The following is a 16,817-nucleotide window of genomic DNA, read 5'->3' as shown; positions in this document are numbered from 1 at the left end:
ATAAACCTTCATATAACTTAACTTGTTAGACTTTCACTGTCTTTTTTCTTTAAACGCCTTCACTACAAGTAGCCAAAATTGTAATAGTCTAAAGAAGAATGAATTGAAAAGTCAGAAACATGAAAGGTTGTAATTTGTAGGGATTGACAAATTGTTGGATTTCCAGCTGCTGTAAAATCAGCATAGCTAGATTGATTTCAATTCCACAACTTCTTTTTTTACTTTTGCATAGTACATTTACATTCAAAAATGCCTAAAACTTCATAGTATCCAAGGTGTGAAGGGACCACTGTGGTTACCTAGATTGTCTGTCTGCATAACACAAGTCAAAAAACTTACCCAAAATAATTCCTACTAGAACAAGCATGTTTTTGGGGGGGACTTAATTCCCCCGTGCCCCAATAGCTAGTAATGGAGAATCCACCACAATCTTTGGTTAACTGTTCAATGGTTAATTACGTTCACAATGGAAATAAAGAATTAGACAAATTCACTGTTTTAAAAACTATTTTTGTTTTGTGAGCATTGGATCTTGTTGGACTTTTGTCCACTAGATTGAAGAGCCCATGCTATAGTATCTGTTCCCTGTGTACATACTTGGATTTTGTGATCAATTCTGTAATTAGCCTTTTGTTTAAAATAAATGGAAACTTGTTCAGGTAGCAAAGTCAAACACTTGAAATTTAGATACCAGATATAGGGATGCTTGTTAAACTTGGTGTGCCTGGGGGAGGGTCCTGAGCCTCTGCCTTCCAGTGGCCGACCGGGTGGCAGTGCTGGCTCGGGCGCTGCTGCCTCAGATCCAGCTCCTGCCTCTTGGCTGGTGAGCCACAAACTGGGCTGGCTTCTCTCCCTTTATGCTCCTCCAAGCCTGGCGCTGTCTGCAGGTGAACCGGGGTGGAGCTGATTGGGCAAACAGGCCTTCCTCTCACACTCTTATCCTAATTGCACAATTTTAACCTGATGGTAAAACTGAAGTATAAGTGGGATCTTTTTAACCTCCAATCCTATTGTGGGCTCCTAAATGGGGAATGTCTTCAAGAAGAAACTACTTAGTCCTTTTTTCCTCCTCCTTGCCATTAATACATAGAGGTTCCCAAATGGCAACTGAAAAATCTTAGCTCAAATGTTTAAATTTATGTGGCTAGGTGCACACCTAAATGATGAGAATGTGTATTCAGATGAATTAGTTACCTAACGTAAACAATCATAGCTGTTGTAGAAGAATGGACTCACTGCTAGAATTCATCTTTAAAGCATAAGTGTGGTGTAATAGCTCCTGTCTAGCATGCCTTGCCCATTGTGGTCCACCTCTTATCACACATCACCTGTCATGCTATAGTCAGTCACTCTCCATTCAGGCTTACAAAATCCCACAAACAAGTACATTTGGGTTTTTTCATTTAGACTGTTTGGTTTTGAGATCCAAGGTTCATACACCTTTTATCAAGGTTTCTAGTAGCATGTATCATTATAAGGGTCTTTCCAACACTTTAGTGGCCAGTAGGGGAGCACAGATTCACTCTCTACGCTGCCCTCTCTTGCTTCCATTTCCTTGGGCTTTATCCTGTGAAGCCTGACTCTCTTGTTTTTTTTTCTCTTCACTCTCTGTAAGAGCTTCCTGTTTCTTATAGATCTCTCCACTTCCTATCAGAAATGTCACTTGTAAGTTTCTCCTTACAGCCCCTTTCTGTTTCATATGTCCTCTGTTAATGGCACCACCCAACTTCTGCCCAGCTGGGTCTTAGGGATGTAAAAGTGTAACCAACTAACTGATATGCTTAATGCTTACCAGTTTCCATTAATGATTAAACTCTGTCTAGACTCCTGACTGTTGGTCTACCTTGCTGCCGGAGTCCTGGCCACAGGGCCAGCAGTTGGGACTTTGGGTACCTGAGGGCAACGACCACAGCCAGAACCCTGGGGTGCAAGGCTGGTGGGTATGACACCCCACATAATGTGGGAAGTGCTGCAACACCCCACAGACCCCTAGTTCCCTGGTTAAATGTTTAGCCATGCAGACAATAGAATTTTAATTGGTTACATTGTTCTTGGTTTTTACACCCCTTATGGAGTGTTTTAACTCCCTTATGGATAACATCATTTATTCCAGGTGCAACAAGGGCTCTTACTCCCCCATTAAAGCTTTCAGCACATATGTAGGACAGCCATGTTATCACAGTAGGCAGTGCAGGTTTTTCAATTTGTGATTCTCTAAATCTTGAGTACTTTTTTTTGACCAGTTGCACCTTTATGCTATGCAACAGAGCCCTAGTTTAGGAGCGTGTGCTTTCTAGGGTAATTTAAAATGGGTATTGGTTTCTTTAAAGCCCTTTCCTACATGCTGGCATAATATAATGGCATATGCTGGCCTAGCATAAGTATTCAGGTGGCTTTGCATTTCAGCAACCTTAGCAAACTGTGCAAATGGAAGTACAGCTTACACTGGCTCATTGCAGCCTGTTTTCATATTGCCCACTTAGTACTGAATTAACAAGGGGATTTCTAAGAAAGCCATGTTGTAGGTCTTTGATTGCAATTTCTTAAACTCCTGGACCAATCACTTGCTCATCCAGCCTTATACAGACGGCCGAAGAAATGTTAAGTGCGCATCCATGGCCTTACATAGTTTCCAGATGTATGAATAAGCAAATCTCTATAGCCAATGTCATAGAAAGTGATGTGAATGCTGTAATCTATTGTATAACTTCTACAGCTTGTCAAACCAGATTTCGTGAACCTGGAGCAAATTCAATTATCATAATGGTTCCTTCTGGCTTTAATACCTATGGGAAAAATGAATCACTTGCCATATGTGCTCCAAAGCTACATCCCTGTAGAATTTTACATAAGGGCTACTGAAGTCTGGTTAACAAGTTTCTCAGGCTGGGTGCTCATATAGAAAGGGAAAATCACTCTTACTGTCCTAACCAGTGGAGTGTCCTTATTATCCAGTCTGTTTTTGAATGGGTTATCAGAATAATTCACTTTATTCTTGCTCACCATTGTTCTCTTTAGAGAAGAACGAAGGTCACTGGTGCTCAGTTCTACAAAACTCTGCCTTTTCCTTTTCCTGAAAGGGTTTCCCCCTCAATTAATCTAGCTCTTTTTGTTTCTGCAGGACCCCTCAACACTACTCCTTTCTCTTCTGTTCTCAGGAGGTAAAAACAATGCAACAGAAGGAGTCACCGAGCAAAAAGAACATTCCAAAAAGCAGCCACCGTTTCTTTTTATTTCTGATTTTGGCTTTTTTTTTTTAAGTTGTCTTAGTGACACATGTACCAGTAAATGGAGATTCGGAAATAGATTTTAAGTAACTCATTCATTTTCAGAAGAGTGTTTTAATTACTAAAATTATTTCAGTGTACACCAGACTTGAAGTTCACTGTATCAGTGCTTATAGGCCTATTCTGTATTGAAATTTGTTCCCTAAGGAATTATGGGTAAATGAGTAAATTGAAAAATATAATTAAGTATTGAAGTCAGTGAGCTTTGAACGAAGCTCTTTTCCCTTCTCAAACAGTAACATGACATGCAAATACTGACATGGATGCTGGCCTGGAGGAGGTGTCCACCCTATGATTTATGAATACAATGTGCCTCAATGAATGCTGACAGGTCTGCAGGCCCCTAACTTGAAGTTACTGGAAATTAGGACCCTAAATACTTATGAACCTGGATTTTAATTTTTCTGTGACTCAATTTCCTGCCTATAAAATAAGGATACCTGGGAAGTACTCTTGATATATTCTGATGAAGGGCACCAGAGAAGCTAGTGTAGCAGGTAGGTTACCCAAAACTAAAAGCAGAAGTTGTGTATACATAGTGACTTAATTCAGAGTCTGGGGCTATATAGCTTTATACACTCCATAGTTTTATAAAACTACTAATGCCTCTAGGGGCTGAAAACACTGATCTGATCAAGCTGTGCTCAGCATGAGATCCAAGGAGGAAAGGGAAGGTTGACTCCAAATGATTTTGCCACTTACCCAATTCTAGGGACATTTTGGTCCTTGAGGTAGTTGAAAGCAGCTGTTCCCTCTTAAAAAGCACAGGAGGATCATTAATTTTTATCCGTATCATTTTCGTAGATCTTGATCAGACATGAACAGAAAATACTGACTTGTCTAAAGTCTACCATTTCGGCAGACTTCCTCTTTCCAAGCTGAAAGTTATTACCCTAAAATATCTGTGGTGGGTATGGGATTTAAGCCCACAAGGTGAGTGCTATCAGATGAGTCATACTCAAAACCAGAAGACCTAACTTTGGAACACTGATTTTTCAGTTCTAGTCCTTCCTTCCTTAAGTTTGAGTTTGTGTTACGCTTCCCTTTTTAAATGATAGTCACACAGTAAAGGAAATGTGAATGTAATTTTTAAAAGTGTTAATTATGCTTATCAATCCCTTATTCATCTATCAATCTTTAATTTATTATACTGACATTTACGTGGCGTTGCACTGATATGACTGTTTCATTTTTTAAATTAGTATTTTTGTTTAAACTGTGGCTTCCTATGTAGACTATTGCCATAGGACTGGCATATATTGAAAATGCCCATCTAGTAATTTGTCTTCAACATCGGCCCATAGCAGAAGTTTCAGAGGAAGGTATCAGAAACCCCACAATAGATATTGTATAATAACTTTGCTAGTAGAAGAGTCTTTTTTTCTTAACCTGCACCACTGAGGGCATTTAGGCTATGATTGTTACTTTATGACCTGGGATTATTCATATATTTCTTATTACTGTTGGCTGCTCAAATACCTATCATTGCAAAAAAACAAACCCCAATCACCCAGTACAATCTGGTACTTACCAGATGAGGTCATCTCCTTCTTTCACATATATATCTGATTCTTGAGATTCATGCATTTGTGGCTTTAAGACTGACAGTTTTAAGACTCAAGTCCCCTTTCGTGTAGAATCCAGTTCAGTCCATCCTGATTTTGAAAGCTCTCCAGCTAGATGGGATAGGCGGAGGCCAGGGCAGTAGGGGGTGTAGAGGGAGAGCAGGGTGGAAGATAGCTGAATTGGAGTTCATCATCAAGTTTGATGCTTTTCACTGCGGGCTCAACAGAGATATCAATTATCTTATGTGTTACAAGGACAGTTTCCCCACCTTTTAATATTCTCATTGATCCCAGGAAGACCATTTAACTTAATAGATGCTTGTGGAAACTATTTTTCTTTCCGCTTTCCACTGCCCCCTTTCAGTCCTGTTTAGCTGATTCATCAGTTTTTATTTCATTTTATCTTTCTGTTAAATTCTCTTCATCTCAGTTATCATTAATCAGGATTTTCCAGATCTGAAGAAGCGGGTCTTTCCCATAAAAGCTCATCACCTAATAAATTACATTGTTAGTCTTTAAAGTGCTACAGGACTGCTTTTTTGCTTTTGTTTTGTGAAGATACAGACTAACATGGTTACCTCTCTGAGTTTATTCACCATGCAAGGCACTGCATTTAGCCATTTTGAGTGGAAATCCATCAACTACATGAAAAAACTCATGCAGATCCTGACAGGCATTATCCTCTCCAAGTGCAAAAAGATGGCCATCTTAGGGGGAAGGGATAGCTCAGTGGCTTGAGCATTGGCCTGCCAAACCCAGGGTTGTGAGCTCAATCCTTGAGGAGGCCGTTTAGGGATTGGGGCAAATAGATGTCAGGGAGGGTGCTTGGCCCTGCTAAGAGAACAGGGGACTGGACTAGATGACCTCCTGAGGTCACTTCGAGTTCCAGGAGATGTGTATACCCAAAGGACTGAAACTGACCAACCCATTTGTCAACATACTGATCATAGTGAGACTGTGTCCCCCCCACACTCAAAGGAACCATCTGATCAGTATCCTGTACAACAGACAGGAGAGGATTAAGAATGATCTCTCTGACCTTGAAACTGTCATCAATAATCAGACTTCTATACAAGATCCCAAATTGCTGGACTTCAATAATGCAAGACAAACTACCTATAATTCATACCTATACTACTCCCTACAAAAGAGGAAGGACAATAAACTATTTAAACTACTTCATACCATAGAACAACTCACTGGATAATAACTTTTCCAACTACAAACATAGCTTGACGGAAGAGTCTGTCTTATCCTGGGTTCTTTCTTTCGACCCTTCCTCCCCCACAAACTTGATGCAGCTTTGTGGGGACCTTGAAGCCTTTTTTCGCCATTGCTGTCTGAGGGAATACTTCCAACACACAGATGAACATCAAACTGACCTGCTAGATTCCGCCCTCCCACTGCCAACACCAAAAGAACTGTATGTGGGCTATGCCCTGACAGTCATAGTGATATAGTCTGGATTTCTATATTCAGTGCTTCCGCAACCGTGCACGGGCTGACATCATACACAAACAACACTAAGTGACATATAATCTCAGCCGTGTTGAACTCAATGCAGTCCAGAGTCTCAAAAATAACTCTGACATTATAATCAAGCCAGCCAACAAAGGGGGTGCTCTAGTCCATCATGAATAAGTCAGACTATGAAGAGGAGGCAGTTGGACAACTGTCCATCACATTTTACAGACCTCTTTCCTTTGAGCCTACTGAAGAATGTCCAAAAAAAAAAAAAAAAAAAAAAAAACACAACCCCAAAAACAAACAAAAAACAAACCCTACACATTCTTTTTAAGGAGCTCCCTGCCTCTGGGACCAAATTCACACAGACATGCTGTTGGAGCCCAGGCCAGGATTATTCTGTGTGCTTCCAAAAATCAATAAACCTGGTAACCTCGAACACCCTATCATTTCAGGTATTGGCACCCTTACTACAGCACTATCCAGCTATGTGGACTCCCTCCTCAAACCCTGCACTACCAGCACTCATATCTCTCTCTGAGATACCACTGACTTCCTGAGGAAATTATAGACCGTCCAAAATCTTCCTGAAACTACCATCATTGACACCATGGATGTAGAAGCTCTTTACACCAATAGTCTATGTGAAGGTGGAATACAAACCATTAGGAACACTAGCCCAGATGTTAACATGGCAAATCTGGTGGCCGAGCTATGTAGCTTTGTCCTCACCAACAACTATTTCCGATTTTGGAGCAACTTATACCTCCAGATCAATGGCATTGTTATGGGCAGAGGTGTGTAACCTGTGGCTCTTTAAGGACTTCTTTGTGGCTTCCCTTGCTATAATTGCAAAGTCTCTGTTTTAGAATGCAGCCTTAGCACCAGATTATAAAGTGAGACATCTGAATTGAGTTCATTATCAAGTTTGATGCTTTTCACGTTGGGCTCAACAAAGATATCAATTATCTTACACATGAAAGGACAGTTTCTCCACCTTTTCATATTAGCAGTGATCTTAAGAAGCCCATTTGCAATACTTGTTTTTTCTCCTCTTTTCACCCCAGCTTCTGTCCTATGTAGTTGACTCATCAACTTTTATTTCATTTTTTTCTTTCTGTTTAAATTCTCTTAATTTGTTATCCTTCACCAGGATTTTCCAGATCCGAAGAAGTGGGTCTTTCCCATGAAAGCACATCACCTAATAAATTATATTGTTAGTCTTTAAAATGCTACAGGGCTGTATTTTGTTTTTTGAGGATACTGAGTAGCAAAGCTACCCCTCTGAGACTATTCATAATAGGCTACAGGAGCATAAAACTTTAACTGTATTTAGGGGGATGCAAATTTAGACTTAGAGTATATCATGTTAGTTTACCAACCTTAGTTTAAGTAAATTAATATTTTACTTAATGTCCAAAGCAGAGAGCTTCAGCATTGGCTTTATATATGGCACGTTTTTGGGAAACCTTTTTGGGTCGGGGGCCACTGACCCACAAAAAAATCAGTGTGGGGCCACATAAGTGAGAAGCATAAAAAAAGCCTCCCTGATGTGGCCCTTGGTTGAGACACTTATTTCCTCTTGCACTACAGTCCCACTGGCAAAGGTGGGGGAAGACCAAGATTCAGGGCTTCCCACAAGCCAGATTAACTTTTCTGGTATCCAGGGGCTAGTGGTTTTTTAGTCTGTCAGCTGCCATAGGTGTAGACAGACGTGATCAGGTATAACGAGAGTGCCCACGAACTTCCTGCCTTCAGATCTAAATAGAACACTTGCCTGTTTCACCTAACATTTCAGTAATAGTATTGATTCTTAAGGCAATGCAAATTTGGTACTTTTCCTGTGTTGGAAATTGAAAAGAGATTACTACATTTAATTTTCAGAAGTACAGTTCCCTTTTTAAAGGTACTTAAGTGCCTAAAGATCTGGAGAGGCACCTAGTGGGACTTTCAGAAGTACCTAACTTCCACTCTTGTACTACAGCAATAGGCATCTTTTTAGCCCAGACAGTTAATCATTGGTTTATTTGCTGAAACGCTGTGGTGTGTATAGGATTCTTTCCTTTGTTTGTGAATATTCTTATGTACATTGATGTCAACACTGCATTTAGCCGTATGGAATGGAAATCTATCAATCAACACTTTTTAAGTTATTCAGTACTAGGCTTCTATCGTACTTGTAGCAGTGAGCTCTTGGGGGCGGAGGGGAGGGAGTATCTTCTATCAGTTATTAAAATTCCTTAGTATGATTGAAGCATCATTGTAATTCTGCTGTAAAATCTAAAATGAGCTAATGTGGGCAGTTGACATACCAAAGATCCATTATTGGTTTCCAATGGCACAAGGCAGCTTAGTGCTTCAGTGTTACATATTGGATTGAATTAGTAAAGCCATATAGACTTTCTTTGCTTACTTTACATTTTGATTTCTTTGCTTGTTGTCTTTTTCTTCGCAGTTAGAAACACTGTGGGGATAAGCTTTAGAAAACCTCTTTTGCAGTTGTGTCTTGATACTTCAATTTGGATATGGTAGCAAAAACACTAAATGAAAAATGACCACTTGATGAATATATGTTCGAGAGTTGCAGGGGCGGGTTTCATGTTCTTGCAATGATGTGCTGTTAAAGCTGAGCCTGCATTCACCCTAGGCAGCCATGTGTTCAGTTATAAAAAGATAGCAGCTGATGTCCAGGCCTGTTCATCAGGGAGCTATTTCGGATCGCTGTACTAATTTGGGGCAAGTAGCTGTAAAATATAACTCCTCACGCAATATAGTCTGTGCAGCATACTCAAAAATTGCTGCAAAGTTTTTATAGAGAGGGGTACGGAAGGAATTAAATACTTGCAGTTGGTAGGCCATTTTGGACGAAACATTCTTCTGATTTAGCACTTCCCTATATACCTAATATTATCCTGCCCCTCTGAAAATCATAAAAAGTACCCATTTGATTTGTTCCAAATCCTCAACTGGCATCTGTTGGTGTTTGCTTTGCTGATGTCAGGAGCTATGCCAGTTTAACCAGCTGATAACTATGGCTACGTCTATATAGCTCCCTCTCTTCTGGAAGGGGCGTGGTAATGAGTAAAGGGAACTATTCAAATGAGGTGTAGATTTAAATGTCTCACATCTTATTTGCATATTTCCCACAAGATTTCACTGCCGGAAGAGCCCCTTCCAGAAGCTAGGGAGTTATGTAGATGGGGCCCTTCTGGAAGGAAACTGCCTCCTTCTGGAAGACCCCTTATTCCTGAAAAGCTTGATGAATAAGGGGGCTTTTGATGTCAGGGGGCCCCTTCTGGAAGGGCCCTGTCTGCACATCTCTGTAGTTGCCAGAAGCAAAATCTTGCTGGAATATGCAAATGGGGTGAAAGATATTTAAATCCTGCACCTCAGTTGAATAGTCCCCCTTTGTTTATTACCATGCCCTTTCCAGAAGGGAGCAGGCTGTGTAGAGGCAGCCACAGTGTCAGCTGGTTAAACTGGCATCGCTCCTGACATCAGCAAAGCAAATGCCAACAGATGCCAGTTGAGGATTTGGACCAAATCAAATGGATACTTACTTTGATTTTCAGAGAGGCAGGGTTGACGCGGCCTATGATTCTGAAAAAAGGTATGGAAAAACTACAAATCAACTTGCATGCTCCTAGTGTAACATTTAGCTTAATTTGATTAATCAAATAAATCAGTATCTCAAATTCAACCCTAGTGGAGAGCAAAGAATTTACCCTAATATCTTGTTTATTATTTTTGGGTGGCCTTTGAGCCATATTGAAGTGTTTGTTTTTACACACACGAGGGGTCTGTCTTGGGGTTCCTTTAGTTTCCTTATACTAGCTGAATTTTAATTTTGTTGTAAGTGCATTTCCTGCCGTTCTCAGGCAGATTTTGTTCCAGGCGCAGGTGAAATAAAATTACAATATCTCTTTTCTGTTCCTATTAATGACATTTGTACAGGTTGTACTTGTATGCAGCATATAATATAGGTGTGTGCCTGATTTTCATAAATAAGGGTTTATGTTCAGGTTGGTATTTTGCTTCATTACTTCTGAGCTGTTAGACATATCTGAAATAAGGCAGAAGGAGAAGCTGGGTAGTCGTCAGAATTGGCTCAGGGAATAGTATCCTTGCTTTTGCTTGGTGCATACCCTGCATGAAAAGAACCCCTTTTGACACTGATCGCTCCAGTGAAGCTCGCTGATGACTCAAGTGAGGGATCCACATAACTAGACATGACTGCAGTTTTGGGCTGTTAATACAGACTTCTGAAATTTTAACGTGTAGAATACTAAATGACAGATGGGTTATTAGCTTTTTCTAACCATCTTTCTTCATGAACCCTCTAATATGTAGCTGAGTACAATGACTATCTCAGATATATGCCATGCTGTTCGTTTGCACAATTCAGTACATCAAGTAAACGATGCTTATCTAAGAGCAAAGGCTGTGGTTACACTAGTGAGTTTTGCCAATGAAACTCTAGTTTTTGTCGACGAAACTGGTGGACTATCCACACACACACACAATGCATTTGTCGACAATTTGTTGACAATGCAGCACTTTTGCTGGCAGCGTTTTGCCTCTCCACCATGAGGCATAACTGACAGATTCTGTTAAAAAAAGCTGTGTACACACACTGGGGGCCCTTCTTTTAAGTAACAGGGCATCCAGAACAGTGGGCAGCACTGTCTGCTGTACTTCCAGGTGCCAGTTTTGTCAAAAGTGCATCCGGCTGTTCTGTGAACAGAACAGAGCTGCTTCTTCGAGTGGTCCCCGTGGGTGCTCCACAGTAGGTGTCGGGCTTGCCCCGGCCCTGCAGATTGGAAATCTTTAGCAGTTTCTGTCGGGTCGCGCATGTGCCGATGCATGCTGTTCCTTCGCGCACCTTTGGTCACATGCGCAATCCGGTCCCCGCCAGTTCCTTCTCAACCGCCAACGACTGCAGACGGATTCCACTCTGGCTCCAATGCCTGAGAAAGATAAAACTATCTCTTAATTTTGTTAATCTTGTTAATAGTTATTACTTTGATAGTTATTTAGCATTGTTAAAGTTGTTTCATTAAATGTAGATATAGTTTAAAAAAAAAAAAAAGGAGAAAGAGAAGAACAGAGGCGGCTGTTCAGGGTTGTCTCTCCTACAGACAACCTCCCAACCTCATGAGGATCCTCACTAACAGCCACAGTCTATACCCCAGGAACACCAGTCCTGGGACCCTTCCCTGCAACAAAGCCCGCTGCCAGTTTTGTACATGTATCTTCTCTGGAAATACCATCAATGGACCTAACCAGGTTACTCTCAGAATCACGGGCACTTTCTCATGTTCCTCTACTAACATCATATATGCCATCATGTGCCAACAATGCCCAGATGCTTTGTATATTGGGCAGACTTCTAACTCCCTTAGACAAAGGGTCAGTGGGCACAAAACAGACATCAAAACATTCCAGATCCACAAACCAGTTAGTCAACATTTTAATGGAATGGGGCATTCTGTCAATGACCTAAAGGTATGTGTGTTACTGAAGAATTATCGCTCTGTTCTGGAAAGGGAAACAGCTGAGCTCGCTTTTATATTCAAATTCGGCACATTAACACATGGTTTAAATCGTGATGGGAACTTTGAGTCACTATAGGGGCTTGTCTGCATACGTGGCTCAATCTAATTCTTGACCTTCCCCCCACACCCCTCCACTCTCTGATTTGCTCACCTTGATTATCTTTTTCTGATTTGTCCTCCTTGCTTACTGTTTTTGGTTCTCTGTGCCTTAAATATTGAGTCTGTTCTGGTCTGACTATGGTCTGAAGAAGTGGGTCTGTCCCACGAAAGCTCACCCAATAAACCATTTTGCTAGTCTTTAAAGTGCTACTTTACTGCTTTTTGTTTTGATAGTGTATAGACTAGCACGGCTTCCTCTCTGTTACTGTAGCTAAAATGTCTATGTACAGAAGTGTTTACTTTATGCAAAGTTGATAACATAGCCAGTCAGTTTCTTGCGCTCCAAGAAATGATCATACCTCACAATTGAATCAAAAACTGAAAATATTTTGTTCTAAACAGATGCTGTCCAAGCCCCTCAGCAAACACTTGCCAGGTGACTTAATTTTTTTTTAAAACAACCCTTCCCTGCCAGACATACTGAACTATAAGCTTTTCTTGCAAACTGCTGTCAAGTTCACAAGGTGGATTGATTTAAATCACACACACCCTCAAAAAAAAACCAAAACACATGGATTTAAATTAATTTACCAAAAAAGCTAAGGCTGTGCTTAGAGTGGGTCCCACAGAACTCACTGGCACTTCTTGTTTTCTCACAGTGCAGAATGGTATTTTTCCTTGGAAAATCTGAGTTACGTTGAAGTAAAATATGGAATAGACTTATGGCATCACCATTATGGTCTGTGGCCAGGATGTTCCAAAAAAGGGTGCACGTGTTATGTAATATAAAATAAATAAAACTGACAGTGGCAACCGTCAACTCTAGATTTCTTACTGCAGCTTTCTGTATTGTATACTTGAGTGATAGATTCTAAATCTAGGTAACTAAGTAAACAAGCCATAAGGACTAGCTAAGCTGAACTTTTTTTCCAGGAATATCTAATACAGGAAACAGCTTGGGAGTTTACTTGTCAAATCACACTTATACTGAAAGGCACAGAACATTTTGAGAGTGATGCATTGCAAAGTGAATTATAATTATTAAACAGTTGAGCCACTTAGTCATGTCCACATTTTCAACCTCATCATTTTCTCCTAAAAAAGCAGTTTTCCTATGACGTTTCATTCTTGCAGGCAGGCCTTGTGTCATCGTCTTGCACTGCTTACTCTTTAAATAAAAACTGATATTTTTAATTTTTGATTGATTTTTTTTTTTAACCTGCCCTGAAGTTCCAATATCTTAATTGCTTTTGTTCTAGGATATTAGGCATGAAGCCAGTGACTTTCCATGTAAAGTGGCCAAACATCCAAGAAACAAAAACCGGAACAGGTACAGAGATGTCAGCCCCTGTAAGTATCCTTTGCTGATAATTATTTTTACCAGGCTGCTAACCTCCAAGAATTTGTCTCATAGAAGGCATTTGGCTGTACGTTTTGTACACATCCATGACTTAAAACTTGTCATTAGCATACTTAATAAAATGAGCTGTATCACAATACACTGCCATAGTGTGGTATGTCATGGGATTACAATGCCGCAGTATACAGTAGCTGCAGTATTCATGGACAGAAGTGAAAGCAGTTACTTCATGGTCAAACCCCTGGTGACAGAAAATGATAGCATAACTGTTGTCAATATGACACACATTTTACGGTAACAATAACGATATTGTATATAGCATGCTACAGGTGAATGTAGGATGTTTGTTGCTCTACAGAGGCAGGGTGGAATCTTGCCAAAACAATGTAATTGGGAATTTGTCATGAACTGTTGAGGGAGGGGGAGCAAAGAAACCAGCCAAGCTAGCTCTTAACTTAATCGCTTTAGAAACTCAGGTCTCCTTGTTTTCTTAATATAACCATTGATGAAACTTCATATTCAGAGCTCTAGGTCTCTTCCCTGTGCCAAGTGGCTCATGATTAGGATTTCTGATTTTCAGTCTTAACTGATAAAACACTGACAACACCCTAATACAAAAAGTGCATAAATACCAGAAGTGATTATTTGCATCCAGGAGCTTGTCCGTACAAACTGGTAATGTGTATGCAGGGTGTGATTTCTAAAATACACTAAATTTCTTGCACAGTAGGTCCTTGCCAGTATTCGTCAGAGGTTCCCTAATACACTTTAACATAGCACTGTTTCAAACAGCTATATGCTAAAGTACGCTAGGGAACGTTGCAAAGAGATTACTAATTTTATTTATAGAGTGTGTTCATATGTGCATATGTATACATAATTAGTAATTACCTTAATGAATAACCTATAGAAAGCCCCTGAATGCTCCACTTGGACACTTAGAAAACTCAAAAAATGTTAAACCCTGAACAAATAAATTATAATTAATCCAATAAACCAGAAACCCTAATCATGATGCAGTTCTGCAACATCTTTCCCCTCATCCCTAAGTATGTCCTCTGTTTTGAGAGGCAAGGTGGGTGAGAGAATTTTTTTTTTTTTTTATTTCACCAGCTCCTGTTTGGTGAAAGAGACAAGCTTTTGAGCTACACAGAGCTCTTCTTCAGGTCTGGGAAATGTACTCATTGTTGCAGCTACATGAGAGGTGGAAGACATTGTTTAGCATAGATAGGTAACACTGTACAGAAGAAACATAAAGAACAACTGTGGTGTATGCTGCAGTCACAGGTCTCCTGTACATATTGTATCTAAGCAGATGCTTTCAGCTACTGGAAAACATGTACTGTTGCTTTAGAAGTTGAAATTCCATTGAGTCTTTCAGGAGATTCAATAGGAACTATAATGTTGCACATAGCTTTCCTTACTGATCATTTTCAGGAGGCAGTTTATTTGTGTTTTTTGGAGTGAGGTTCTTAATTGTTTTGTTTTTTTTTTTTTTTCCTTTAAATGGTATTACTTCCATTAAGTTTTTAGTTTTCCTGTAAAACGTGGAAATTCTTATTCTCTGAGGAATCCTAAATACTGCAAGCTTTGGAACTAACAGAAGTGCTGTACAATAAATGTCAAGTAACTTTTATTTTGTTTGTTCACTAGGTGGGGTGAATAGGTCAGGAAAAAATTCCATTGGGTATAGGACCAATAAGCAGAGGTGAAGGCTTCCATTTGATGGTTACCCTGCTGATATAGGCAATCTTTGTTTAAAAAAAAAAAAAAAAAAAAAATCAGCTCCTTTAAATCTGGATTGGAAAAAAAAATTGCCTGCAAAAATATACATAGTTGCATAATTAGTTTGTACCTGCTGATTGCATGTGAAAGTAATAGCTTGATATATAAATAGGTGTGGATGATTATCTGGTTTGCACATACAATTGTGATCACAGCATGTGCACACTTCACAGCTTTTCAAATTGGGCTGTAATTGTGGATATCAGTAGAATAGTAGTAATTATTTGTCTGTTCCCAGTACAGCAAGTACAAAGAATTCTTCATTCAGAAACAATACTTTATTGTTTCGCTTTCACTTTTTGTTCATTTAGAAAGTTACATTTTTTGGTCCTATCATTTGATGTAATTGACCTTGGGTCATAACATATGCATGAAAGCATTAACCATTGTTTTCTGATTTGTGCTATAGTTGACCACAGTCGAATTAAGCTAAACAAAGGTGACAATGACTACATCAATGCCAGCCTGATAAAAATGGAAGAGGCCCAAAGGAGTTACATCCTTACCCAGGTAACTATTAGTGAGAAAATATGGCAAAATCGTTTGTTTAATGGAGCAAAATGATTTTCTCAACCAACACCTCCGAGCAGCGGGGCTGACAGCCACTGCAAGCCCTGAGGCGAAGACAAGGGGGAGCCTGGCTCTATGCCACCAGAAGGGGTGGGGCCAAGAACAGAAGGGGCGGGGCCCTTAGCACGACTCCAACTACGGTGCTGCCCTCTGCCCTCCAAGCTGCACGGAGTGGTGGAGCAGTGTTGCTGAAGTGTTACCAAGGGTCCTGGAGCTCCAGCCACTACTGTTGCTACTGAGGCAGCAGTAGTGGATGCCCCAGGGCAACTGTCCTCTGTCTCTCACTCCCCAGCCATGGGTGGGCCTAGCTCCAACAGACTGTTAAACATGGCTTTGCAAATATCTTATTGTCACGTGCTGCACATCAGCATGGGTTCTAATAGCTCATTCTGACTTTCTCTTTTAATCCTGTAATTTTATGCCCACAGAGTAGGAAAGTAGGGTGTTCTAAAATGTTAACACATTTTTGAATATAAGTCATCAAATTCTGGTTTCACTGTTGTAAATAATAGCTAGACCTCTGAGTGGATGCAAAATTTGTGTCTGCACTCTTTTGTTTGATAAGTGTGTTTGTCTTGCCACTTCAGAGTTCGCTTTCTTCAGATGTTATAACTTACATCTGTTGGACTCTTTGCCCATCTAGTGGTAAATTCTGATGATCAAGAGCTTGTGAGAGACACCTAAAAACATGAGGGTAACTGGATCTGGGAAGGAAATGAAACTTATGTCTCACATCTAAACTCTACGTAGTAACATCCATGTTTGTAATACATCAGACAATAGGCATACATACACAAGCCATACATCCTCACAAATCAAAACCATAACTAAATGCACTTGAGAGTTCAGAAATTCCTCACAACTTAAGACTCTCTACCACCACTGTTGCATCTCAGACTAACTTCTGTTTTTATGCAAATACTTGGGACACCTGGATTTAATAAAAAATGAAAAGTAAGATGTTCTGACTGTTCTCTTCCTAAATATTTCTTTTCATCAAGAGAGGGACATTTAGGTTATATGTAAATCTGTGCCTCATTTGCATTTTTGATTTCCTTCATTTGCATGCCTCTTTTGAAAGAGGAATGCTAGTGTAGCCCTAGCTCATATTTAAAATTGATTGTGGTTTGGA

General features: G+C 40.0%; 1 protein-coding gene across 2 annotated transcripts in view; it reads left to right on the top strand.

Annotated features, from left to right (window-relative positions):
- PTPN1 (protein tyrosine phosphatase non-receptor type 1) overlaps positions 1-16,817 on the top strand; it is a 91,202-nt gene that overhangs the window by 48,378 nt on the left and 26,007 nt on the right. For both annotated transcript variants that reach the window (XM_075011595.1, XM_075011594.1), the window contains exons 2-3: positions 13,230-13,320; positions 15,525-15,625. In XM_075011595.1, coding sequence (XP_074867696.1) covers positions 15,590-15,625 — 36 coding nt within the window. In that variant the 5' untranslated portion in view covers positions 13,230-13,320; positions 15,525-15,589. The remainder of the gene's footprint in view (positions 1-13,229; positions 13,321-15,524; positions 15,626-16,817) is intronic.

Source organism: Carettochelys insculpta, chromosome 17, assembly GCF_033958435.1.
Source record: "Carettochelys insculpta isolate YL-2023 chromosome 17, ASM3395843v1, whole genome shotgun sequence".
Lineage (NCBI taxonomy): Eukaryota > Metazoa > Chordata > Testudines > Carettochelyidae > Carettochelys > Carettochelys insculpta.
This window is presented reverse-complemented; position numbering and strand designations above follow the sequence as displayed.